Source organism: Phyllostomus hastatus, unplaced genomic scaffold (genome assembly GCF_019186645.2).
Source record: "Phyllostomus hastatus isolate PE091 unplaced genomic scaffold, TTU_PhHast_1.1 phas_contig_80, whole genome shotgun sequence".
In the NCBI taxonomy this organism is placed as follows: domain Eukaryota; kingdom Metazoa; phylum Chordata; class Mammalia; order Chiroptera; family Phyllostomidae; genus Phyllostomus; species Phyllostomus hastatus.
In genome coordinates this window covers 17,249,492-17,275,533 of record NW_025333960.1, presented here as the reverse complement: position 1 = coordinate 17,275,533, position 26,042 = coordinate 17,249,492, and the positions used below count along the sequence as shown (strand labels likewise).

Sequence of the window (26,042 nt, the reverse complement as noted above, 5' to 3'; positions counted from 1 at the left end):
AAAACAGACAAATGGGTACATTCAATGAGAATTTTTATTTCAATTATCCACAAAACAGTATTATAATACTTTATAAAAATATTAAGTTTTAGGCTACCATTATTCATTTAAAAAAGTGTGCTAAAAGATTGTTTTATCAACTTTTTTTTTCTTTTGGTAAGGGTCAGGTTCCACATTAAGATATTGAAGATGAAAAGGTGTTGAAAAAAATCTTCAAATGTACAAAGCTGTTTATTTTTCTTGGCAATTTAAAAATACATAACCATTTAAACCGAATACACATTGAATTAGTGTTATTTCCTTACTATACAACTGATATTATAAGGAACAGGTCCTTTCAGTTAAAACCTAATAAAAACCTAATGAATACAACTTTTCCCTGCTTATTTTTTCTGAACAGAATTAGTACATAAACATATAATTTTGTTATACTTGTTTAATGCTAGAAAAATTAAACCATAGTTCACATGAAGCCCTTTAAAAATCTGATGTCACAGGATGCAGACATTAAGGGCAGTTTTCATAGGATGCTCCTCTTGGAGAGGGATTCAATACCAAGCAGGTTACGTAAACATAAGAAACCACCACAATTTTTAGTACCAGAACTGTTGCCAATTTTCATAAAGTTCAACTGTCACATTTTAAAATGGTCTGAATTTCAACACAGATACCATAGCACAGGATGTTAAATTTAATGATCAGGTAAGTGATGGCAGTTAAAAATTATATTCCTAAAATATGGAGACCGAATGTATTGCTTTCTGTAGAGTGTGCCGATAAAAGAGTACTTTAAAACATAAATACCAGACTTTGTCAGATTCAGTTCCTTCGCTAGATCCTTAAGCTAGTAATCCTGCTATTCAAATTCATATTTTGGAATTTCTGTTAGTCATAAAAATCAGTCTTATTCTATTTGTTTTACTTGTGTAATTTTAAATGGGCAAAAATGTCCCCCCTTTTACCACTGTTATTATTCTGAATAAGCTTTTCTCTACAAATCAACTAATTCTAAAAGAGAAAAAAATGCAACACCATTAAGTATATTTAAAAAGTGAATGTAAATTCAAACACAAATTTGAAAACTGGATTTTAAAAAATATTTTGCATAAAAGCTGTATCACTGAAATTAGTGGGAAGCCTTAACTTAGTTATTTTGAGGCTGTACCAGTCACTTAGTGTTTATGGTTAGATTAGTCTTATAATTATACCTTATATTTCTTAAAATTTCAAAAAATAGATAAGTGAGAAGCTTTGAGTGCCAGCAAAGCCATTTTGTCACTCCATAAATCAACATTAAACATAATATTCCATCTCCTCTATCTGTAAAACTTTCACATTTTTCTTTTCTCGTATTTCTTTTAAATACATTTTCCTCTCTGTTAGTCTATATGCAATAAGAGCAAAGTGCATTCAAGTCCCTGATCTAGTGATATTTTACATTTGTGGCACCCATCACCATAAATACATATTTAGCAGTATCTCACAATACCTATTTAAATGTTGGGGCTCATTTTTTTCCATGCTATTCTAAAGATTAAAAGATTTCTCCTTGGACTGGATAGTATAATTTCAATTATATATCGCCTTTTTAAAAAAAATCAATGCACACTTATACAAGATTAACTTGCTTTCTAGTTACCTTCATTATTCTAAACTGAGCTTTTCAGAAAATAAAGTGTAAAAGTTCTACCTTCCAGTTACATGAGTTTGAGTATTAACATAGTGCATTTTACTTTCAAATCTCACTGCTGTTAGCTAACCTTTAATCAAGCTTTTAGGTGTTGTTTATATTCCTTTTTTCTTCTAAAAATCTCGCTCATTTCCATGAAAGGGAGGCATATATTAAAACTGCGTATTAACTTCAACTTAGAAAAAACTTTTGAGAAGAATGAATGCAAGAAAAATTTTAAAATGGAATGGAATCATTTGGTCCCATGAAATTCCTTGATTTTCGATTTCCTTATGGTATAACTTCATTCTTCCCAAGTTTTGTCTATAATGATAAACAATTTTCTATTAACAATTCTGAGTATGGGTAATAAAATAAAGGAGGTGACTTATGAACAGTAGCCTTGTTGCTCTTCATTGTCATGCTACCATCAGTATCTTAGCTATACTTTCTCTGGACCCTGAATTAAGTTGGAAAATTCATCATTGGTACTTTAGAGTTTAACACTTGGAACAAGAACAAAGAAGTGGTTTGTGCAACCATATCTGGAATTCCAGTTTACCATTAAAAACATGCAGAGTGAAGAGGAGATTCTTCTTTTGATTCCTGTACGTGAGGAAGTCCACACAAGTTCTTTACATTTTGGCAGATTTGTGCATATAAAATATTAGGCTACTTGGATTATAAATTTTCTCCTGGTTGGTACTGTGGCTCTGTAGCAGTGAAGTAGTCTTCCAAGAAGGACTGGATATATTCAAATGTTGGTCTTTCATCAGGGTCCTTCTTCCAACAAAGATTCATTAATTCATGTAGGGATTCTGGACAGCCCTGAGGACAAGGCATCCTATATCCTCGTTCCACTTGTTCCAGTACTTCACGGTTTACCATACCTAACACATTAAAAAAAATTAAGCATTAAAAAACAATGATGGCAAACACCACTAGCATACGATGAACCTACTATGGTAATCATTCCATAATATATGTAGTTCAAACCATCATTCCATATGCCTTAAATTTATACAGTGATGTATGTCATTTCTCAATAAAATTAGAGAAAAAAAGAACAGAACAAATCCCCTAAGCACAAACTGATTCAAAGTATATTAAGTTTACTTAGTGAAATGATTATTTTAACAAAGAAATAAATTTTCAATGTCAAAGCATACCAAGAAAAGCTTAAAAAATGCTGGACTGTTTCAGAATGTCTAATTTTTTTTTTCATTCCACCTAAAACCTTACTTTCAACACCAAAGACTTTCAAAAGCCAATCCCATTTGATTAATGAAAATTTAGGGTGCTACTTCAAAGTTCTGATATTAACAGTTATTCATTACCAAACTTGGGCTAATGAGGAACAGTGGCAAGATAGTGTCTGAAAGGACTTTCATGGGAATTCAGAAGAGGTATAGTCCTGGTTTTGTCAAATATACTTACTGTGACTTTATATCAAATTACTTTCCTGAAACACTTTATCTAGTATCATCTATTTGACATTCTTCTAGTTATTACAAAGTTCCTTTATTGTATTCCTTTGTAATCCCCCCTTCCTCATTTACAGCTCACCCTGTGTTATCACAATTTATAAGATAGGGCCTGGAAGAGGGGGGTTGTGGGTGTGGGAAAGATGACCCAGAATACTGAAGATATATTTATTATCTGAAAGAAGAGTAGAGGTAAATAGTCCTTTTGGAAAATGCCCTAAGGGAGAAAGCTTAGCTGAATGCAGGGCATACCTCATGCTTGCCATATCAGTTTGCTGTCCATCCAATGCTAAAACAAAGAGAGGAAGGGAGGGAAGAAAAAAAACAGAGAGGAAAAAAAGGCCTTCTGCCTTATATTTCTGATCCTAATAAATTCCAGTTAAAGTCACTAATGGGATAACCAAAGTCACTAATGGGATAACCAAGTGCTAATAAAATGGAGGCTTACCTGGATATGGCACCCTGCCCTTTGTTACCAGTTCTGTCTGTAGAATTCCAAATGACCATACATCAGACTTTATTGTGAATCGACCATACAGTGCGGCCTCAGGAGCTGTCCATTTGATTGGAAATTTTGCACCTAAAACAGTATTGACAATTCTGCTTAAGTAAATTGTTTTTAAAAATCTATTTGTATAAATAAGGCATAAGGAAGGCTAATTTGCTGGCAATATTCTCATTGTATGTGCCATCACTGTTAAATTCTTCAAAAGCACAAGATAAATAGGAAACATTTTTAACATTTAAAATTGATATTAAAATGTTACATTTCTTCCTGATAAGATATTCAATGACATAAAAGAAGTACTGTTGGTGGGTACAAATACTATTCTAGAAAACGGATGTAGAAACTCCAATAAGAAGCAATCAAAAACATATTATAGGACCTCTAACTTTTAAGTAAGTCTATCACCTAGTATTTATAGCTAACCATTGGTTGAAGAGGGCATATTCTGTTGGGTTCTACTATCTATTGGTTTTCAACCACAGTCTCTTTTTAATTTTATGGTATTTCTCCGGAAAATTTTATTGTACTGTCATTTTTAGAAGCCTATATTAATTTACTCAAACTTTTATTGTATGCTTTTTATGTACAAGGCATTATGATAATTGTTATGGGAAAGAAAAACAGACTTTGTGAAGCTTTTATACTTACAGTGGTGACATTAGGAGTCTTACATACTTCAGGTTATTTCTGTATGTATGTATATAGTGCTGTAACACAGTTCTTTAGATGTCAAAGAGAAGATCAATTTTCACTAGCACAGTCACAAAAGTTTTCATTAGAAAGGGGGCAACTAAGTTAAACTTTAAAGAATGGTTAGAATTTTATAGGTAAAAATTACAGAGGAACAGGAAGATACTCTAGCTGGAGGGACTGGCACAGAGGTATGGAGGCTGAAAAGAAAGCACTGTGCTAAAGGCAGAGTTTCTCAAACTGGGACTACTGGCATTTTGGGCTGGATAATTCTTTGGTGGGGCCTAGCTTCTACATTGTAGGGTGTTTAGCAGTATGCCTGGCCTCCATCCACTAGATGCCAGTAGCAGCTTCCCAGCTGTTACAACCCCAAAATGTCTCAAGATAGTGACACTGCCAAATATTCCCTATGGGGCAAATATCACTGGTTGAGAATCTATGGTTTAAGACAATAGTTCCCTATACTTTGTGTACCAATATAGTCAATGACAAAAAGTCACAGTTTGATGAAAAAAAAAGAGAAGATTATATATCAATTCAAAAAAGCTAAAATTGTTAATTTATAGGTATGCCCTTTATTCTGAAATTATCATGAACGACAAGGCATCTTTTGTTGTAGGTATGAAATATCACTGAAGGTTTCATGCAGGATGGATAACCTCTGTGGTGATGGGCACTGGACCTTACTTTACTTAATCTCTGCCTAACTTAAACTCTGAGAGGCTCTGCTCTCAAGCCATCCCCTCTGTGATGTCTTTATAGTTCTCTCTGCTTTCCTAAAGTGTTTTCCATATAGTCTTTTCACATTAAATTATTGAATATTTGCTTTATAGTTATTTATTTATAGGTCTACCTTCCCCACTAAAATGTGAGCTCTAGTATTTACTGAGCATCTGCTATGTTAGATAATGCCAGGCACTATACATCTATTACTTCATTAAAGCTTCACGACAATCTTGAAATATAAACATTACCATCCAATCTTTGTAAGTGAGGAAACTGAGGCTTAGTCAAAAAAGTTTAATAACTTGTTTGAAATCTCTGGGCTAGTGAGAGATGGAATTGGAATTAAAAAATCCATATTCTTTCCATATGCATATTATTATATGTGTGTTCATTAAGTGTGTACTGAATGAGAGTTTAGAGAAGCAGACACAATCGACTTATGTTAACTTCCACAAGTTTCCTTCCTTCATCCTTTTATAGTGTTCATTTTCTAATGCTTTTCATCACAATGTTATATAAATACTTACTGTAAATCTGTCATAGAAGTGGTTTCCAAAGCCTTTATAAAATTATATGTTATTTAATATATTAGCTTCAAATAGACCTTTTCTGGTCCTTGGTATAGTAAAATCTGGATGAGTTTGAGGTTGTTACAAAAGGAATTTTAAAATGTTTATTTGTTGGCATGCCAAAAGAATATAAAAACAAGTGTAAAGACAGTGTAAAGGGAGCTATACTTACGATGCAAAGAATACCCAGTCAAGTTCTTCCTCAGGGAAATAACCACCAGAAAGCCGTGGTATCATTTACTGTGTATAATCTTATAATTAAAACCAATGTTTAACGCGCCTGAGGAATCTAGAGCTATTCTTATTCTGTAAAACCCTGTATGTTCAAAAGAATAGTAACTAAGAAAATCTACTGAACGTTAGGTTACAAGCATTTATTAAAAAATAATTTTAGTCTGGCTGACAGCCATCCACCATAACTGCCTGAACACTGAGATGCTTGATGGCAATTGGTTCTACAATGAGTACAGAGCTGGGAAGAAGATGTATTACCAAGACATTATTTGGGTTAAACCTGGGAACTATAGATGGTGGTTGGCAGTAGTCTGCATCCCCAAAATGTTTCCCTAAATATTAAAAAATGAAGCATGAGGCTGAAGAATTCCCCATGTTTTCTGGGGAGTCTAAAAATTATTACTGGACACATTAGGCTTGATTGTTCCCACAATGGAGGGGGACCAGGGCAGCTCCTACCAAGCAGTCAGAGGGAAAAAACTTTTTTCAATAATAGTAATTTTAGGAAATGTGACCTGGGGTGGTGAACACACAATACAATACACAGATGAGGTATTACAGAACTGTATCCCTGAAACCTATATAATTTTATTAACCAATGTCATCCCAATAAATCCTATTAAAAATATAATAATTTTACCTTGTCTTGCCGTATATTCATTGTCTTCAATTAACCTTGCTAAACCAAAATCTGCTATTTTGCACACAAGATTTTCTCCTACAAGAATATTAGCAGCTCGAAGATCTCGGTGAATATAGTTCATTCTTTCAATATATGCCATACCGTCAGCAATCTTGGGGAAAAACAAGACATATATATATAAAGGGAAGGAGAGATAAAACAATTTTGGTTTATGTTGAGAAGATCACTGAAAAATTATATATCTCTAAGGGAGATAATGGTTACAGGGCATAATCTAGCACATAATAGGAAGAAAATAGAAAACACTATAATTGAGGAAGATAGGGAGGGTGAATGAGATAGGAAGATAGGGAGGGAAGGGGAAGAAGAGGAAGAGGACAGGAGACAAGGAAGAAGGGGAGGAGAAACAGCAGAGATGTATGTAGTTCACAAAGCCTAAATTTCTGGAGTTTTACAAAAACAGTTTGCCAGCCTCTACTATAAAGTGTCTATGAGCCCCGAACTCAGGAGTATGGACTAGGCTTGCCATATGCTAAGTCTTACACATACAGTTTCTTAGTATGAAATTTCTCTATATTTCATCATATACTTTAGATTTCCAAAACTACTATTTCCTTTGGAACAGCAATCATTCACTGTCTTAAAATTTATCTGTTAAAATATAAATACAAATAGACTTTATGTTTGTGGATGCAGTATGTTTCTGAAAGGCCATATGATTCAGGACAGCAGTGTAACGGCAGTCACATACCTGGTTCTAATACTAATGTTACCTAAATGTCAGATACCTCTAGTCTTCAGATACTACATTATCTATAACAAGGAGATCAGACTGGATTATCTGTCTCTTTCAACTCGAAAATTCCATGATTTCATTATATAAACAGTAGTATTCTACTAAAATTACTTTTCATTTTGAATGCACATTTCAATTCAAACTGATGACACATGTATATAGATATACAAGTACCTGAGCAGCCATATCAACCAATTGTGGGAGCTTCAAATACTTTCCATCTCCCTCCTTCAGGAAATCTAGTAAGCTCCCTATAAGAGACAGTAAAACATTCATGGAAAATAAGCAAATAAATCACATCATGATATAAGCTCATTTGTTCTTTTCCATAATATGGCTCTAGTAGTGCTTAGTTGTCTTTAACTTCATTTCAAACAATTTTGTTAGACTGTATTGTGACAGCTGTCATATCAGTGCACATTTGAAAAATAACATCAAAATTAGTGAATTTTTTGTGTAGCCATTTTAATATTAAAGATGGAAGAAAATATGCAACGTTTTCGGCCTGTTATGTTTTATTATTTCAAGAAAGGTAGACGTGCAACTGAAACACACAAAAAAGATTTGTACAGTATATGGTGAAGGTGCTGTGATTGATCAAATGTGTTAAGTGGTTTGCAAAGTTTCATGTTGGAGATTTCTCACTGGACGATGCTCCACGGTCAGGTAGGCCAAGTGAAGTTGATAGGGATCAAATTGAGACATTAATTGAAAACAATCAAGGTTAAACCACACTGGAAATAGCCAACATATTTAAAATTAATAAAGTTATTGGTGAAAATGAAAAAATGTCTTTTATTTTATGGGGAAAAACCCTACAGACATTTTGGCCAACCCCGTATATCAACATGGATAACACAGATGGGAAAGGTAAGCACCAACTTTAAAAATGGGGCTACCTTTGAAGGGAAATGTGTCCAAAGGGGCTAAAAAGAAGGGCTAAAAGGAGAATAGGTCTCAAGGAGGGTTAAAAACAAGGATTCAATTAGATCATTAATGTGATGTTTCCTTAGAAGATCTGAAGAAAATATAAAAAATTGTAGACATTCATTAAATATGGATGGTAGGAACCTGGGTGTTTTATAATATTCTTTATATGTTTGAAAAAAATACTATTCTTTATATAATTTTTAAGAAATACTATGAAAACGGTTGACATTAAATAATCTAGAATAGCTTTAAAAAGAGTAAATGGCTGGTTAAGAAGTGGAGACTGGGAGTACTGTCTGTTCTATAAAAAATCTTGGCTGTGAAGGGAAGCAAAAGAGTAGACAGTAGGTGAAAAGCAGATGTTGGAGATAAAGGGAGGGTTTTGTTTTTTAAAGTAAGTTAAGGATCAAGAAACATCAAGGATGCAGTAAAGGAACTATCCTTAAACAAAAGAAGGGATGCTTCTTTTTCTTAGCCTGAAGGACAGACTGATGTCATATAAATATATGGTAATGAAGAGTATATAGAAAAAAGCAGAAAATACAATTCTTTGATCAATACACTAAGTGGAACATTATTCGGTGTAACAATAGATAAGTGCTAAATAATGCAAAAGATACAGAGCATAGAAATCCAGGAATTGCCCTGGTTGGTGTGGGTCAGTGGACTGAGTGCTGGCCTGCGAACCAAAAAATCACTGGTTCAAATCCTGGTCAGGGCGCATGCCTGGGTTGTGGGCCAGGTCCCTGGCTGGGGGCATGCGAGAGGCAACCAAGTGATATATCTCCCCCACCTACAACGATGTTTCTCTCCCTTTCCTTTGGCCCTCCTTCCCTCTCCTTAAAAAATAATAAATAAAATCTTAGAAAGGAAGTTTTCTACATTTGACATATATTTTAAAAAGAAATCCAGGATTAAAAATTGTATCATTTTGATAATTCTTTTCCAATCTTTACCCAATCACAAAAACTGCCCATCCCTCTTCAAATGTTTCTTATATCCACTTATCATACAACATTTTGGATCTTAACAGTGGTCCTTAACTTTTTTTGGTTCATAAGTTATTTGAGAATCTGATGAAAACTATGAACTCTTTCCAGAAAGCACACATAAATATGCAAAAATTGACACACAACTTCAGAGGAAGTTCATGTACCCTGTGAAGCTCATTCAGGAGCCTGGCAGTGAATCAATAAATAATAGTGAAATTGATTCAAAGTAATTCTTAAGCTTGTCTCATTAAAAGCCCTCTAAGCCTTATTCCCAACTAGTTTCTTCTACTACTTCTACTACTAGTCTTTCTACTAGCTATGGTTGTTTCCCATTTCCTTAGTCCTCTTAGCTCTTCCCTTTACACATCCATATCCTTCATAACCTTAAAGGGCAGTTCAAGACTTGTCTTTTGTACTATTTTTTCTCAATTTATTCCAGCATATGTGATCTCTTCCTCAATTTCTATTATACTTACTGAAATTTATTATACTTCAGCCTGTAGCTTCGTTTGTTTATAATAAACTTACTTTTATACTAAAAATTAACTCTTCACAAGTTTAGGTGTTTTCAAATTTAATCTAGTTATTTGGGTATCTTTATTTCTTTGATATAATAAATAACAAAGTGTCATATATATGAAGCATTCACATTTTGGTTGTTAGTAATCTGTAGAGTAGTTGACTACAAAGATTTCAGAGGATATAATGATCATGACACACTGATAGATTAGTAGAAGGCTTCTAACACCTGACTTAAGTACAGCCTAAAGGAAGTATAGTTGATGGACTGGTCAAGAAGTAGAGAATTAAATTCCAGGTAAAGGAAATAACATGAATAAATTCATGAAAACAAGAAGCAACAAGAAGACCCATCTGGCCAAAAAAGTGGATTTATGGGGACACACTTGAAGCAATAAGTTGGATGGCCAACTGCTAAGCACCTGAATAGCATGATGGGGATGAGAGTTTTAAAACCTAGAAGGGACATTTGCAATCTTACATCCTGAATCTCCCATCTAGAAATAATCCTAACCCAGCAACCTGACAATACAGACTTCTACCATGCTACCCCCAATAAAATAACTCTTGAAATCAATATATAAAGCTAATGGACCATTAGCTTTACCTCCATTATATGGTTATGCTATCAATATATTCATTTAAACTTCTTTGTTGTCTCTTTTCTTCCTTTTCTAGTTCATCTAATGCACTCTTAAATGGGATATTTGGCAGTGGTTTGTAGGATTTTCCTTCCAAAAAAGTGCCTTGTACTTTGGGGACTTAGGTATGTTTTGGCTATCAATTAGTAGGCTATGTCAGTTCTTTTAACCTTTTGGTTCCTCTGTCCCTTTTAGGGGGAACATTTCCTATGGCAAATGGGAAGCTGGTAGTTGAACCTATCACCACTAGATGGAACTATAAAGCTGGCCAAGATGGACTACTGGAAAAAGATAACACAATCAGTGTCAGCTATGGATGAGTGACTTATTAAGAGGAAAAAATGTAGCTGAAATTTAAGAGGGTAACAAGCGAACCTATTGTATTTTGTGACTGGTTCCTCTTCTACAGCACATCAGCAAAGGGGAAAAAGAGAGAAGAGCAACAATTCTGCCTACCTTTACCCTGGTCCTAACTAATCCTGTAACTAAAGATCCCACTTTGGGGTCCAGGGTAATGAAGCCATTTCAGTTGACAGCAGTAAAAAACAAAGTTTCTAGGAGCCCTGAGCATGAAGATTATGTTTATATTAAAATGTCATAAAAATTAACTTTACCTGATTTCTTTGCTTTAGTACCAAAAATATAAATCTGATTGCATTATTTTAATTCAACTTTACAAAGACTTTCTCTTTTACTTCCTAGCTATTCCATTTCCTTTAATCAAGTGGAATAAAGGACTATTTAATTTCAAAATAAATTCAGCTTGCTTATTTTCCTTTTAAACTTTGTAATATCTTTTGGAAAAACTGGAGCTAATCACCAGCTGTTACATTAAACAAAATGTCAGGTTTTTCTTTTCAAATATCTATATAAAAATCTTAGAAAACACTATACAACAGAAATCTGTATGCATAAAAGACTTGTTTTCAAAAAATTCATTAAGATGGACATCATAAGAGATACATAATATACACGTACCTTTTGACATAAATTCAGTGACAATGTAAATAGGCTCTTCAGAAACAACAGCGTATAGTGGAACAAGTTTATCATGTCTTAATTTTTTCATTATCTGAGCCTCTTGAAGAAAAGCTTCTGGCATCATTGTACCTGGTTTAAGTGTTTTGATTGCTACTTTTGTGGTTCCATTCCATGTTCCTAGAGAAACAACACTTTTACTATTTTGATCTATATTTTAAAAAGTTCACATCAAATTTCAATGAGCAGCAGTTACCTCAAATATTTCAATATATTTTATAAACTGTGGCATTTTGATCTATGGCTAAAAAAAATGTCAAACAAAACAAAACAAAACAAAACATTTGGGGTTCTTACCCATCCAAACTTCACCAAAACATCCTTGTCCTAGCTTAACTTCCAGTCGCAAAGATTCTCGAGGGATTTCCCACGCATCTTTTGCTAGACCTTGAGTCTGGGGTTTCACAGTTGGACATACAGTTGTTAACTTATGGCATAAACCATCAGCATGCTCTAGATAAATGAATAAACTATACTGTAAAATGAATCACAAAAATTAAGGTACATGTAGTGTATCAATGTTTTAAAAAGTTTAAATTATAGAAAACAAAAACATGATCTATCAATTTTTTAAAATAAAAGCACAACACATGAAAAGGGAATTGTACATAAGAAGCGAAACACAAGAAATGAAACATTTTGTTAATTACATTTAGAAGTTATTATTTATTGAATACTTATGTCCCAGCTATTGTGCTAATTCGGTACTTTACAGGTATCTCATATAATGAGTCTTAGAAAATTAAGCAACTTTCTCAAGGTCACCCAGTTAGTAAGTGATAAAGATGGGATTCAAACCCTAGTTCTGGCTGCCTCAAAAGTTGTACTTGTGGCTACTGTGCTTTATTTTTTTCCAACAAGAATGCTAACATTAACTGTTATGTTTAATAACCACTAATATAAGAGGCACACCAAAAATCAAGGAAAAACTTCTTTCAGGGAGCATATTTTTTAAATAAAGGAGACAGAAAAACAGGAAATCCTAAATTTTTAAATAGCTTGATTTGTGAATCCTGCTTATACAATCTTTTTCATTGTAAGTCAGACATGTTCCCTCCCATTCTCAACAAGTAACTAACCATGCAAACCCACTTCTTAACAAGTGGAATTACAACTGATGCCAGTGCTTGGCAACATGTTTGATCAATGTTAACACTGGAGGCTGACTTGATGGACTCTTTTAACTGTCTTTGAATAAAATGCCATGGAAACTTCTCCCCTAGCATTAATCATCTCAAGACTTTCAGAAGCATTTAAGTATCAAATTATCAATAAAACTTTTTAAGACAGAAAAATCTATCACGAAATACCTTTCAAAGCCTTGGAAAATCTGAAGAATATCTATAGTTGCTATAGGTTAATTTTTCAGGAAAAGAAAAATGCATCTTCACTGGATTTATTTTAATAAATAAATCTCACTGCATTTATATTTTCTGGAAGTCTTATGTAGTCCAGCCCACGAAGAGGAAAAGAAACCAAAAGGACATGTGATACAGCTTTTTAAGTGTTTAGCTTTACCTTTTTAATAAATGTCTATAAGTCAAATATTTGTTTTGCCTTTTTATTTACTGTCACAATCTACCTTTGTATTTAGCTGTCATGAGATGGAACTCCAATGTAAACACTATACCAGTAAAACATAAAGACTCAAATGATGATAATTGGACTTTAGCACATCATTCAAGAACTCAAGTTAGGTAATAAGTATTACCTGTTTCTCATTTTAAAACTAGAAATAGACTTCCGGCAAGATGGAGGAATAGGTGGATGCACTGTACCTCCTCACACAACCAAGATTAGAACAACAATAATTTATAGACAGAATATCACTCAGAACTGACAGAGGATTTATCTGAATGGAAGTCGGACAGCCAAGAAGTTGAAGTAGACCCGTACATCCAGACTGGTAGGAGACGACGAGCTGGGCGGGCGCGGGGCTGGCACGAGTCGGCGGTGTGCAGAGGTCCGGAAAAATTTGGCGCGAAATCGGCGTGACAGCCATTCGGGGCGCAAGAACGCAGTGGTGATCCCTGAGTATGCAAGATGCGGCTGGCAGACCCAGTGAGGCAGCGATTGTGGACCAGGGCAGAGCTCACAACCCAGGATCCCAAAGAAGGGTCTGAGCCCAGGAGATCGGAACTACCGCCATTGTTCACTCCCGCCCCCACCCCCGCCCACACGTGTAACATCACGATCTAGCGACCAGGGTGCCCAGCCCCGGTGAACACCTAAGGCTCTGCCCCCCACCGTTACAGGAGCGACCAGACCGGGAAAAAAAAAAAAGGAGAGACAGGGAAAGACATAAGACATGTTTCCAACAAAACAGATCAGTCCCCCAGGACTCATCCTTTTGAGCGACCAAGAAATAGCCAGTCTATCAGATGCACAGTTCAAAACACTGGTGATCAGAAAGCTCACAGAATTGGTTGATTTTGGGCGCAATTTAGATGAAAGGATGCAGGTTACCATAAAAGGGATGCAGGAAGATACACGGAGGAGAGCCAATAGTGAAAGGAAGGAATCTGAGTCTCAAAACAATACAGTGGACCAGAAGGAAGATAGAATCAACCAAGCAGGAAAGCATGACGAAATAAGAATTCAAAAAATCGAGGAAAAGCTTAAGAGCATCCAGGACACCTTAAAACGTTCCAACATCCGAATTATAGGGGTACCAGAATGGGAAGGAGAAAAGCAACAGATTGAGCACGTATTTGAACAAATAATAAAGGAGAACTTCCCCAATCTGGCAAAGGGAACAGTCTTCCAAGAAATCCAAGAAGCTCAGAGAGCCCCAAAGAAGTTGGACCCAAGAAGAAACGCACCAAGGCACATCATAATTACATTAGCCAAGGTAAAAATGAAGGAGAGAATCCTAGAAGCAGCAAGAGATAAGGGGACAGTAACCTACAAAGGAGTTCCCATCAGACTGTCAGCTGATTTCTCCAAAGAGACCTTACAGGCAAGAAGGGGCTGGAAAGAAGTATTCCAAGTCATGAAAGACAAGGACCTACATCCCAGATTGCTCTATCCAGCAAAGCTCTCATTTAGAATGGAAGGGAAGATAAAGTGCTTTTCAGATAAGGTCAAGTTAAAGGAGTTCATCATCACCAAGCCCTTATTTTATGAAATGCTAAAGAGACTTATCTAAGAAAAGAAGATAAAGAAAAGACATGTATAGTAAAAGGACAGCAAACTCACAATTATTAACAACCACACCTAAAGCAAAACCAAAAGAAACTAAGTAATCAACTAGAACAGGAACAGAACCACAGAAATGGAGGGCACATGGAGGGCTAGCAGCAGGGGGGTGGAAGGAGGAGAGAGGGGGAAAAGGTATAGAGAATTAGCAGCATAGAATGTAGGTTGAAAATAGATAGCGGGAGGGCAAGAATAGTACGGGAAATGTAGAAGCTAAAGAACTCATAAGTATGACACATGGACATGAACTAAAGGGGGGGGAACGTGGGTGGGAGAGGGGGGTACAGGGTGGAGGGGAGAGAAGGGGGGCAAATGGGATAACTGTAATAGCATAATCAATAAAATACATTAAAAAATAAAATTCTAAAAAAAAATAAATAAATAAAAGTTAAAAAAAAAACCAAAAACAAAAAAACTAGAATATAACAAACACCCAGTGAGCAGGTGCTGTGTGTAAAGCAGCATGCTAAATCTTAAGGGACATGAAGACATGGATTCTGTCCTCATAAAATACAACACAAGGAAATAATTTTTACCTTTAAAATATTCACATACCTGTGTAGTGTTTTACCAATTTCTGCAGAGTATCAAATTGTGCTCTAGTTGTGATATAGTATCCACCATTGTCAAGTTTCCTAATTTTGTAGTGTTTTACATTGTCACCCCTTACTTCATCCCAATCACGAATAGAGAGGGAATAAGCACCTGGAGGGGCAGGAAGAAATGAAACCTTTTATTATATCTTTCTCAAAATACTGTCTAAGAAAATTATACTTGTATTAACATCATAATATTCATACCTTTAGTGGTTTCGCTCTCTCTTACTAAAAATATACCTCGTTGATTACCAGGATTTAGAAGTAATCTTTCAGCATCTTTTCTTCCCATTTTGCCAAAATACCATCTGGAAAAAAATATTGTTCAGAGTTAGAAAGGTGTAGGTTAAAAAAATATATACGTAAGTATTAATAAGAATGAAGTGGATAGGGTGGATAACAAAAAACAGCTATAGAACACAGCTTAAAGTAGACGGTAAAACACAATAAAAGACCTTTATTAAATAGAGCTGTTACAAATATTACTCTCAGAATATAATCTGTCATAGTATTTCCATGTATTGACTATTCAACATCTCTTAAACACCACCTGGCAGTCACAGGAACAGTAAATGGAGAAAGAAATACAATAACAGACACAGCCTTTCAATGAGTGATAGATGGAAATACTATGAAGAATAAAAGTGGTTTCTGGCAACAGTGTGATCTCTGTATTCAGTAAGATGCAAGTAAACCATATCCAAATCACAAAGTTTGTGTAGGCTTGATTTAATGTAGTTTTGTGAATAAAAAATGACAGTCTCCGCCATGGAAGATCTCAGGATAGTGGAAAAAAAGACAAAAAAAAAAAAAAAAGAAAGTAACAAATGCCAAAGCAGATCAGAGAGTTTATGGAGACAAATAACATATTGTTAATAAAATCAAACACTAATAAAATATCTATTACGTACAAGGCACTGTGTTAAGTGTTGTGATATAAAAAATGAAGTAGCATTTATGGATCCCAGGTAAACTTGGTTAGACCTAAAAGTAATGTCAGTGACGGTGAACTTTTTAAAAGTTACAAGAATAGTAGTTACTCCCATATACCCTCCACTAAGTTTCCCAACCCAACATTTTGTTTTGTTATATTCTCTCTTTCCATGTGTGTCTGTGTTTTTCTGAACTGAGATTAAGTTGAAAGCATGCTGAATCATTATTCCTAAATCTCTCAGTGTGTACTTCCTAGAAGACAAGGATGCTCTCCTACACAGGAGCAATGTTGACACTTAAGTCAACAAATTAACACTGATATAAATAAACCAACTGAGGGTAAGTTTTTGGAATTCTCAGAGTGAAAAAAGGGTTAATGTAATTTTAAGTGAAAAAATAAAGGCATAACAATACAGTTATTCATGCAGATTCATTTATGATCCCACTGTAAGCAAGTATAGTAACATTAATTATTAATTTTCAAGTAATATCCTCTATTAATATGATACATTAGCTGTATTAAGACTGATGTGTAATTGTGTGTGTAAAGTTGTGGCTAAGTAGAATGTGCATTAAAACATTTTAAAATCAAAACAATTAATAAAATATGAAGTAACACCATACTCTTCTGCCTGAATGGAATCTGCAGGGGCTACATAATTGCTAGGGATATAGCCATTCTTTCCTGTAGCAATTGATCTTGCTTCCCACCAGTCTCCTTCCCTGCAACACATAAAACAACAGTTACCACAAAGTAGACTACTGCTCAAGACAGGATCTACTGCAGTGCTGTCTTGTATCTGAAGCAGGCAAGAGATACTCCTTTCATTTTTTAATTATGCATTAGTTTGACTTAGAATCAACTCAAAGAATATTAAAAAACAGGTTATATGAATTAAGGGAATAAAGCTAAGCAAAAGGACAACTGCATTTCTGCTCCAAACTCCCCCCCAAAAATACAGTTTTAATTAAAAGATCATCTTTTTACATGATTCCTTCAACCTAAGACAGTAAGTTATACTAAATAAAACAATTTAGGAGGTAAATTTTTCATATTACTTGGTTTTAAAAGCTTTACTGAGATGTAATTTGCATACCATAAAATTTCCCCACTTAAGATGTACAATTTAGTGGATTTTAATTTGTTCAGAGTTGTGCAACTACACCACAATGCATTCGAGAACATTTTCATTACCTCCAAAAGAAACCCTACACCCATTAAGAATCAGTCCCTAACACCCTTCTCTCCCATTCCAAACCAATAGTCTGCTTTCTGTTTCTATGGATATAGTTATTATGGGCATATCATATAAATGTAGTAATTCAATACGTGGGTCTTGTAGAGTGGCTTCTTTCACATACCATACTTTTTCCAAAGTTCATATATGTTGCAGCATATATTATTCTTTTTTATTTTTTTAACAGTGAATAAATTATACTTTCTTTTTAGTCACTTTAGGAAGAAAATTGGGATGCTCTAGAATTCCTGTAGCCAAAATATTATCAATGAGTGATAATAAAAATTTTAATTCTTAGAATAAAATACATACAAAAATGTTATCCACAAATATCCAAATAGGACCAAAAGCAATTGAGAACATGAGAATTATACATAATTCCTAATGCATAAGCCTTGACTTTTCCAAAATTAATGTGAAAGGAGTAAATACCATCAGTCTGTAATAAGGAACATACATACGAGGTCTGTCCAGAAAGTATTCACCCATGTGATATGAAAAATAGATATTTATTGAAGATACAAGCAACACTGCACATAGCACAATGATGCCTCAGTCCCCTTCAAAGTAGGCACACCCTGGGTCCTCACACAGTTCTCCCAGTGTATCTTCCACTGTTCAAAACACTGCAAAATCCTTCATTGGAATCTCCATTAGTTGCCCAGTTATATTTTCCTGAATCTCACTGACAGTCTGAAATCTCTTCCCTTTCAATGGTGATTTTAGTTTTGGGGAAAGCCAGAAGCCAGGTCACCAAATATGGGCTGTAGAGGGGCTGAGTCAACTGGATGATTTGATGTTTCACCAAAAAACTCTGCATGAAATGTCATGCATGAGCAAGCACACTGTTGTGATAAAGCTGCCAATCACCAGTTGCCCATAGCTGTGACTGTTTTCATACTACTGCAGCCCTCAACCAAGGAGAACATTTACATAGTACTTTCTACTAATTGTTTGGCCTGGAGGGGTGTTCTCATTAGGGACAACACCTTCTTAATCAAAAAACACAGTTAACATGGTCTTGATCTTTCTATGACTTTGCTGCACCCTTTTCAGGCATGGAGAATGGCAACTTTCATTGGGACAACTGGGACTTCATTTCTGGATCATACTCATACCCACAGACCCATGATTCACCTCCGGTGATGACCTACTCAAGGAAATCTGGTTCACTGGTAGTGGTTTGAATCAAGTCATTATAGCAATTGCAGCATGGTATTCCTTCTGCTCGGGTAGCAGAAGCCCGTGAATGAATTTTGCCATGACATGTTTTATGTCAAGATCTTGTATCAAAAATCTAGGACTAGTTTTTGAAATCCACAGACCAGTTTCTAGTTCTTGCATTGTCAGTCACCAATCTTTGTTGACTGCAGCCCGTACATGTTCAACTTTCTCTGGTGCTCTGCTTGTTGCAGGCCTTCCAGAACATGGATCACTTTCAACAGATTCTCAACTATCTTTGAGGTGTTTGTGCCACACTTTTATTTCCACTGCACTCATTCCATCATCCCTGAAAGCCTCCTGAATCATCTGAATAGTTTCCTCGGAGGAATGTTCAAGCTTAATGCAAAATCTGATGCAGATTCATTGCTCTACTTGGTCAGTTATTTTGAATGGAACAGCCACACAGTACACATGCTCACTCAGAGCTGACTAGCACAGTGAAATCATTGTTTATGCATGCACATTCCAGTCCACTCTCCTTGGCTGCCAAGTTACATTGATGTCATGCAAACCATTCTCATTATTTAACAATGGCTGAATTCTTCAGACAGACCCCATATATGGTTCCACTACTAAAGATTAAATGCATGTTTTGCTTTACCATAAAGTATTGAAAATATTTAATCTAAATTGGAATATTATAAATGCTTGAGGTGCATTTGCTTTCTAGAAAATGAAATGAAAAATCCTTTGGTAATTTGTATATTTACAAATTCATATGCTTGATTTATAGTCTCCTAGCACATATATATCAAGTCTTGTACTTTCAGATATACAAACAGAAAAGTCTGCATCTGATCCTGTGAACCATTCATTGATTCATTCAAGCATTTGCTGAAAACCTTTTAAGTGACAGACTTTATGATAGGGTATGCTAAAAACAGGAGTAAAAGACAGTCCTGAGGGGGGCAGGGGAGTAGAAGAGGATAAAGAGGGGATAAATGGTGATGGAAGAAGAGACCTGACCTGGGGTGGTAAACAAAGTACAATATACAGATGATGCACTATAGAATTGTACTCACTAATATTATTGACCAGTGTCACTCCAATAAATTGAATAAGAAAGTTAAAAAAAGAAAGATAGTCCTTACCCTCAAGAAACTCAGAGTCAAGAGTAAAATTTCTCAACCTCAGCATTGATACTCTGGGCTATATAACTCTTTGTTATGGGGGCATGGCCTGTGCATTGCAGGATGCTGAACAGCATCCCTGCCCTCTATTCACTAGATGACAGTAGCAGCAACCTGACTGTTAACTACCAAAAATATCTCCAGACATTGTCAAATGTCTCCTGGGTGATTCTGACCCAGGTTGAGAACCACTGGTCTGAAAGAATAAGAATGTGACAAATTAAATTAAAAATTGCAATGGCAGCTATGATTGATGTTTGCTTATGATGCTATGTGAACATGTAAGAAAGACACTTAATCCAGCAAAAGGTAGGAACCTGGCCAGGCAGGAGTGAAAAAAAGCTTCCTTGAGAAAGGACACAGGAAGACACATTTTGAAAGATGAGTTGGGTTGGCCAAAGAGAAAAAATGGAGAGACAAGAAGTTACATTCCAGAAAAAAGAAATTATATATGCAAAGGCATAGAGAAGGTGAGAAACCATAGTACATTCAGAAAATTGCAAGTAATTTAACATGGTTAGGCAGTAGAGTGAAAAGGGGAAGAAGCTCAATGAATAATGCCTACTATTACTGTTATTTTTCTTTTATCTTGATGGCAACTGGAATTATTGAAAGATTTTAAAGCAGAGAGACATAAATATAATTTATGTTCTGGAATAGTAACTGGTTTCAAACAGGAATAAGAATGGAAGGAAACATGACTGGAAGCAAAAGACCATAAATGAGCAATTATATAATCTCTTTTCCATAATTATCATTGGATTTTTTATGGTGGGCCAATAAATAACAAAAAGTCTAAGAGTCACATAAGGTAAAAGTAACTTAATTTGGTCAGTCTGGGATTGCAAGGGTTTCTTACCTAGCCTTTTTTCTTTCTTTTTCTTAAAACAGAAACAGATTAGATCTTTTTTAAAAGTGTATTTTATTCATTATGCCAGTACAATTGTCCCATTTTTCCCCTCCCCTTTGCCCCCCTGTGCTGGGTACCCCCATTCCCTCTAGCAATACCCCCACCCCTTAGTTCATGTCCATGGGTCATGTATATAAATTCTTTGGCTTCTCCATTTCCTCTACTATTCTGAACCTTCTCCTGTCTGTTTTGTACCTTCCATTTATGTTTCTTATTCCCTGTACCTTTCCCCCCATTCTTCCCCTTCCTACTCCCTGCTAATAACTCTCCATGTGATCTCCATTTCTGTGGTTCTCCTCCTTTTCTTGTTTGCTCAGTTTGTATTTTTTGTTTGTTGTTGTTTAGGTTCAGTTGTTGATAGTTGTGAGCTTGTTGTCATTTTACTGTTCATAGTTTTGATTTTCTTTTTCTTAGAGAAGTCCCTTTAACATTTTAAAGTGGCTTGGTGATGATGAACTCCGTTGACTTTACCTTGTCTGTGAAGGACTTTATCTGCCCTTCCATTATAAAGGATAGCTTTGCTGGATAGAGCAATCTTGAATGTAGGTCCTTGCCTTTCATGACTTAGAATACTTCTTTCCAGTCCCTTCCTGCCTGCAAGGTTTCTTTTGAGAAATCAGCTGATACTATTATGGGAACTCCTTTGTAGGTAACTTTCTTCTCTTGCTATTTTTAAGATTCTCTCTTTATCTTTAACCTTTGGCATTTTAATTATGATGTGTCTTGGTGCAATGGCCCTCTTTGAATCCAACTTGTTTGGGACTCTATGAGCATCCTGGACTTCCTGGAAGTCTATTTCCTTTGCCAGATTAGAGAAGTTCTCCTTCATTATTTTTTCAAATAAGTTTTCAATTTCTTGCTCTTCCTCGTCTCCTTCTGGCACCCCTATGATTCAGATGTTGGTATGTGTAAAGTTGCACCAGAGATTCCTAAGCCTCTCCTCATTTTTCTGAATTCTTATTTCTTCTTTCTATTTCGGTTGACTGTTTATTTCTTCCTTTTATTCCAAATTGTTGAGTCCCGGCTTCCTTCCCTTCACTGTTGGTTCCCTGTAGATTTTTCATTTCACTTTGCATAGCCTTCACTTCTTCCTTTATTTTGCAGCCATACTCAATCATTTCTGTGAGCACCCTGATTACCAGTGTTTTGAACTCTGCGTCTGATAGCTTAGTTATCCTCTTATTGCTTAGTTCTTTTTCTAGAGTTTTGATCTGTTCTTTCATTTGGGCCATATGTCTTTGTCTCCTCATTTTATCAGTGTGCCTGTTACATTGTAAGGGGGTGGAACCTTAAGTATTCACCAGGGTGGGGAGACCCATCACTGCATTGTGGCACTGCATGTGCAGGAGGGGTCAGAGAGGGAACAATGCTGCTTGCTTAGCTCTTGCCCATCTTTCAGTCACTTCCCTGGTGCTGATTCCATGTCTCTCTCCTCAAAGACCAGCAGTTTCTTGTGTTGCTGCAACCACCAGAGCTTTTTACAGCCAGACATTATGTGGAGGGCTCAGAGAGGAAACAATGATGCTTGCTTGGCTTTTGATCCATTTCCAGTCACTTCCTCCTCTTCCTGAAAGCAAATGGTGCCCTTCTAGGTCCTGCCCTGGTGCTGATTCCCGATTGGGTGGGCTTATCTCACATTCTAGTACCCCATGGACCCCTCAAATGGACTTTCATCAAAGACTGGTAATTTCTTCTGCTGCTACAATTCCCACAGGTTTTTACAGCCAGAGGTTATGAGGCTTTATTTTTCTGGCACCAGAGTCATGAGATGCGTGGTCTTTCCTAGGCTGTGATGGCTTGCTCCCCAGTTGTCCCTCCCAGTTTTTATCTGCACACAAATGTGGGACCACCCAGTCTGCCAGCTTCGAGTCCTCTCTGCCCCTCCTACTATTGTGGATGTTTCTTCTTTAATTCCTTGGTTGTCAGACTTCCCTATAATCCCTTGGTTGTCAATTTCTGGCAATCCTGATTGTTTTTGTTTTTAGATTGGTTGTGCAAGGAGGTGAAGTATATCTACCTGTTTCTCTGTCTTGGCTGGAAGTCTGAGAAACAGGTAAGATCTTTAAATCATCTAGTACTTAAATGAATAGGGATATAGAATTCTCTTTATAGAATTTTTTAAAGTAAAGTACTTACATATACTCCCTCACTCTTCATTCTTAAGTCTCTATTGTTTATGGCAGAACCACAGCAGACAATTTGTAAAAGTAACTTCTGGCTACCTCAGTAGTATTCTGCCACATGTCTAAAGAAAACAAATGCATTGTCCAACCCAATGGGCAGAGACCCACACAGTATTTCTCATTCATAACACTTACGTATTGTTAATTATTTGAAATCTTTCGCCCTTCTTAAATGAAAGGTCTTCTGTAGTTCTGGCTTCATAATCATATAAGGCCACAAATATAGTAACACCACCTATTAGAGGGAAAAAAAAGATTGAGATAAATTACATTGATAAGTTAACAAAAGAGAAATTAAAAAAAAATACCACCAGCAAAAAAGCTTAGGCAGTTTTTTCCCTGGTCTCCAGAATCTACTTTAAAAGTTTGTGATTTGGGCAGTTGGCATTTTCAAGTTAGTAAGATACTCTCTTAAGAACTTCTATGAAAGTAATATACTCTACAAATTCTAAAATTCTACAGACCCAGAGAAACAAATTTAATTTTGATTCCTAATAGTAACATCTCTGGCCTGACATGGCGTCAAATTTCAAATCACTTCTTTAGAAAAAAAGCATTAATGAGTACTATAAACTACTGGCATTGTCTAAATTTCTTATAAACAGTGAGTGAACATTTTGAGCCTGAAGACTAATCATTAATGACAATAACTACAATTATAGTAAGATAATTTATTATATTTAACATTCAAATATAAAAATGGTATATTTTTCTTAGCAATTAAATGGTATGGCTAATAAGAATTATAAATTCCATAAATAGGCCTGACTGGTGTGGTTCAGTGGGTTAGGCATCTTCCTACAAACAGAAAGGTTGCTACTTTGATTCCCACTCAGGGCACATGTCTGGGTTGCGGGCCAGGTCCCCATTTGGGGGGATGTGGCAAGAGGCAACTCAATGATGCTTCTCTTCCACATTGATATTTTACTCCCTCTCTCCCCCACTAAAAACAAACAAACAAAGTAATTGTATCATATATAGCATTGTGCACAGATGCTTAAGATTAGCACACTTAAACAGCCAAACTATTATCTGCAAATGAAAGAAAGAATAAAACAGATTATCTCATTTATCTGGCTTCCAGTCATATATTACTACCTGTCTGACGTCTCTACTTGAATGTCTAACAAGCATTTAAAACTTGTTAAGTACAAAACAAAGGTGCTGATTTCTCTCCTCTAACCTGTTACCCAAGTCTTCCCTACCTAAGCAAATGGCATTACTAACCAATCAGGTACTGCAGGCCAAACCCATCACCAGCCTGTCAGTTCTATCTCTAAAACATCTACTTTCTTTTCCATTTCTACTGCTGCCACCCTAATACAAGTCCAAGGCTACTCCTCTCAGTAGCAGCCTCCTAACCCACTTCTGAATCTGCTCCCTAACATCCATTCTCCACACAGCTGCCAGAATGAGTTCCTTTAAAAAAGTTAATTCAGTCATGAAAATTCTTAAATGTCTTCAATAGCTTGCTTCTGGTTTTAAATAAAACCCAAACTTCTTACCAGAGTCTATGAGGTCCTGAGTAATCCTGACTCTTTAATCCCAAATCATACAATTCTACCCTCTGCCCATATGGGCTTCCTCATCAGTCCTCAAAAAACTGCTAGGTTCATGGGTACACCTTAAACATTGCATTTGTTATTCTCTCTTCCCAGAAGGCTCTTTTCCCAGTTTTGTGTATGTTCAAGTTACTCTCATTAATCAAACTTCAGCTCAAACAATTTCTTCTCAAGATGCCTTTCTTTGATCTTTAGATTGGTGATCATCTAAAAGGCCTTCACCAATGTTCTGGTTAGTTCTTTCTTAGCATTTAAGAACTACTAATCATACTGTTCAGTTGTTTATAATTATTGTCCAACCTTCACTGTAATGTCAACTCCATTAGAGCAGAAAACCTTTTTCTTTTGCTTAAAACTCTCTATGCCTGCCACACAGACACCCCATATTTATTAATAAATTAATATCCATGAACAGACTATTTCACATAAATAACTGAATTAGATAACTAAAGTGTATTTTTAAGTATCAATATTTAATCATTTGGGATTACTATCTTTCCCAAACATAAAATCCTGAAGATAATTGAAACTTTTGCTGATGGCTGAGAACCACCATCAAGACCATCTATTACTGAAGAATTTAGAGTAAAGGGGTTGGAATTAGATGTAATTGATTCTTGAGGTCCCCACATGAACACTGTATCAGAATTAGTGTATGGCATTCCTCTGGCCACTATTATTATTACAGAAGCAAATAGACTGAAGGGACAAATTTACAGTCCATGCTTGTAGAAGAAACTCCTCTTTTGTCCCCATTGGCTGATACTAAGGATTCATGTTGCTCAATTTGATGCTGGCAACTGTTTTGTCATGTCTAAAGATAAAGTGGATATACTCCAAGGGCTGCAGGAGAGAGATAAAAGAAACTTGAGCTGTTGATGGCATCAAGGAACTGCTAAATCAAGGAATCCTGGAGCTCATCCTACCTTTTAAGCCAGCTGTGTTTTGTTGCTCAAGGGAAAAGCATCCTGCTATGGGACCCTTCATAACAGAACTCCCTATCTTTTAAAAGTTTCTGACTACTTTTTTCAGAGCATTTCTGGCTCCATTAAAGGTTGTCAGCTCTCACTTCTTGCTATTTTCTGAAAGAATATTATGCTATAAATAATAAATGAAGCTCTAGAACAGGATATTAAATCTGGGCTCTCCTGCTTATTATCTGTGACTCTGAAAAAAAAAAAAAAAAACAAACCCACTCAAATTTGAGCCTCAGAATTATTCTTAAATCATTAGTACCTATAGAAAAATTTTATTATGATCACTACTTTGCATGTAATTAACATTTATTAATTACTATAATACTTTAATAGTGGATAGCATTTTATAATCCTGAGAAATTGTAACATCCTTGAGAGAGAAGTATGTTTTTTAAATTTATTTTTAAATCATAGCTGACATACAATATCACACTAGTTTTAGGTATACAACATAGTGATTAGACATTTATATACCTCACAAAGTGATCACCTCGATAAGTCTAGTGTCCATCTGACACCATACATTAAGACTATATTTTCTATGCTACACCTTACATTGTTTTAAATTTTTATATTCCCCAGTGCCAGCCACACAGTAGGCACTCAATAATTATTTGATAAATGAATTAGTGAAATACTAACCCAGTATTTA

The 26,042-nt window shown here is 35.6% G+C and overlaps 1 protein-coding gene across 2 annotated transcripts in view; it reads right to left on the bottom strand.

The window, feature by feature from the left end:
- Positions 1-212: 212 nt before the first annotated feature.
- The window catches only part of YES1 (YES proto-oncogene 1, Src family tyrosine kinase), a 72,183-nt gene continuing 46,353 nt past the window's right edge, over positions 213-26,042 (bottom strand). For both annotated transcript variants that reach the window (XM_045849938.1, XM_045849937.1), the window contains 10 exons: positions 22,987-23,086; positions 16,791-16,889; positions 15,438-15,541; positions 15,193-15,342; positions 11,737-11,892; positions 11,380-11,559; positions 7,494-7,570; positions 6,521-6,674; positions 3,602-3,733; positions 213-2,559 (listed from right to left, as the gene is read on the bottom strand). In XM_045849938.1, coding sequence (XP_045705894.1) covers positions 2,351-2,559; positions 3,602-3,733; positions 6,521-6,674; positions 7,494-7,570; positions 11,380-11,559; positions 11,737-11,892; positions 15,193-15,342; positions 15,438-15,541; positions 16,791-16,889; positions 22,987-23,086 — 1,361 coding nt within the window. In that variant the 3' untranslated portion in view covers positions 213-2,350. The remainder of the gene's footprint in view (positions 2,560-3,601; positions 3,734-6,520; positions 6,675-7,493; positions 7,571-11,379; positions 11,560-11,736; positions 11,893-15,192; positions 15,343-15,437; positions 15,542-16,790; positions 16,890-22,986; positions 23,087-26,042) is intronic.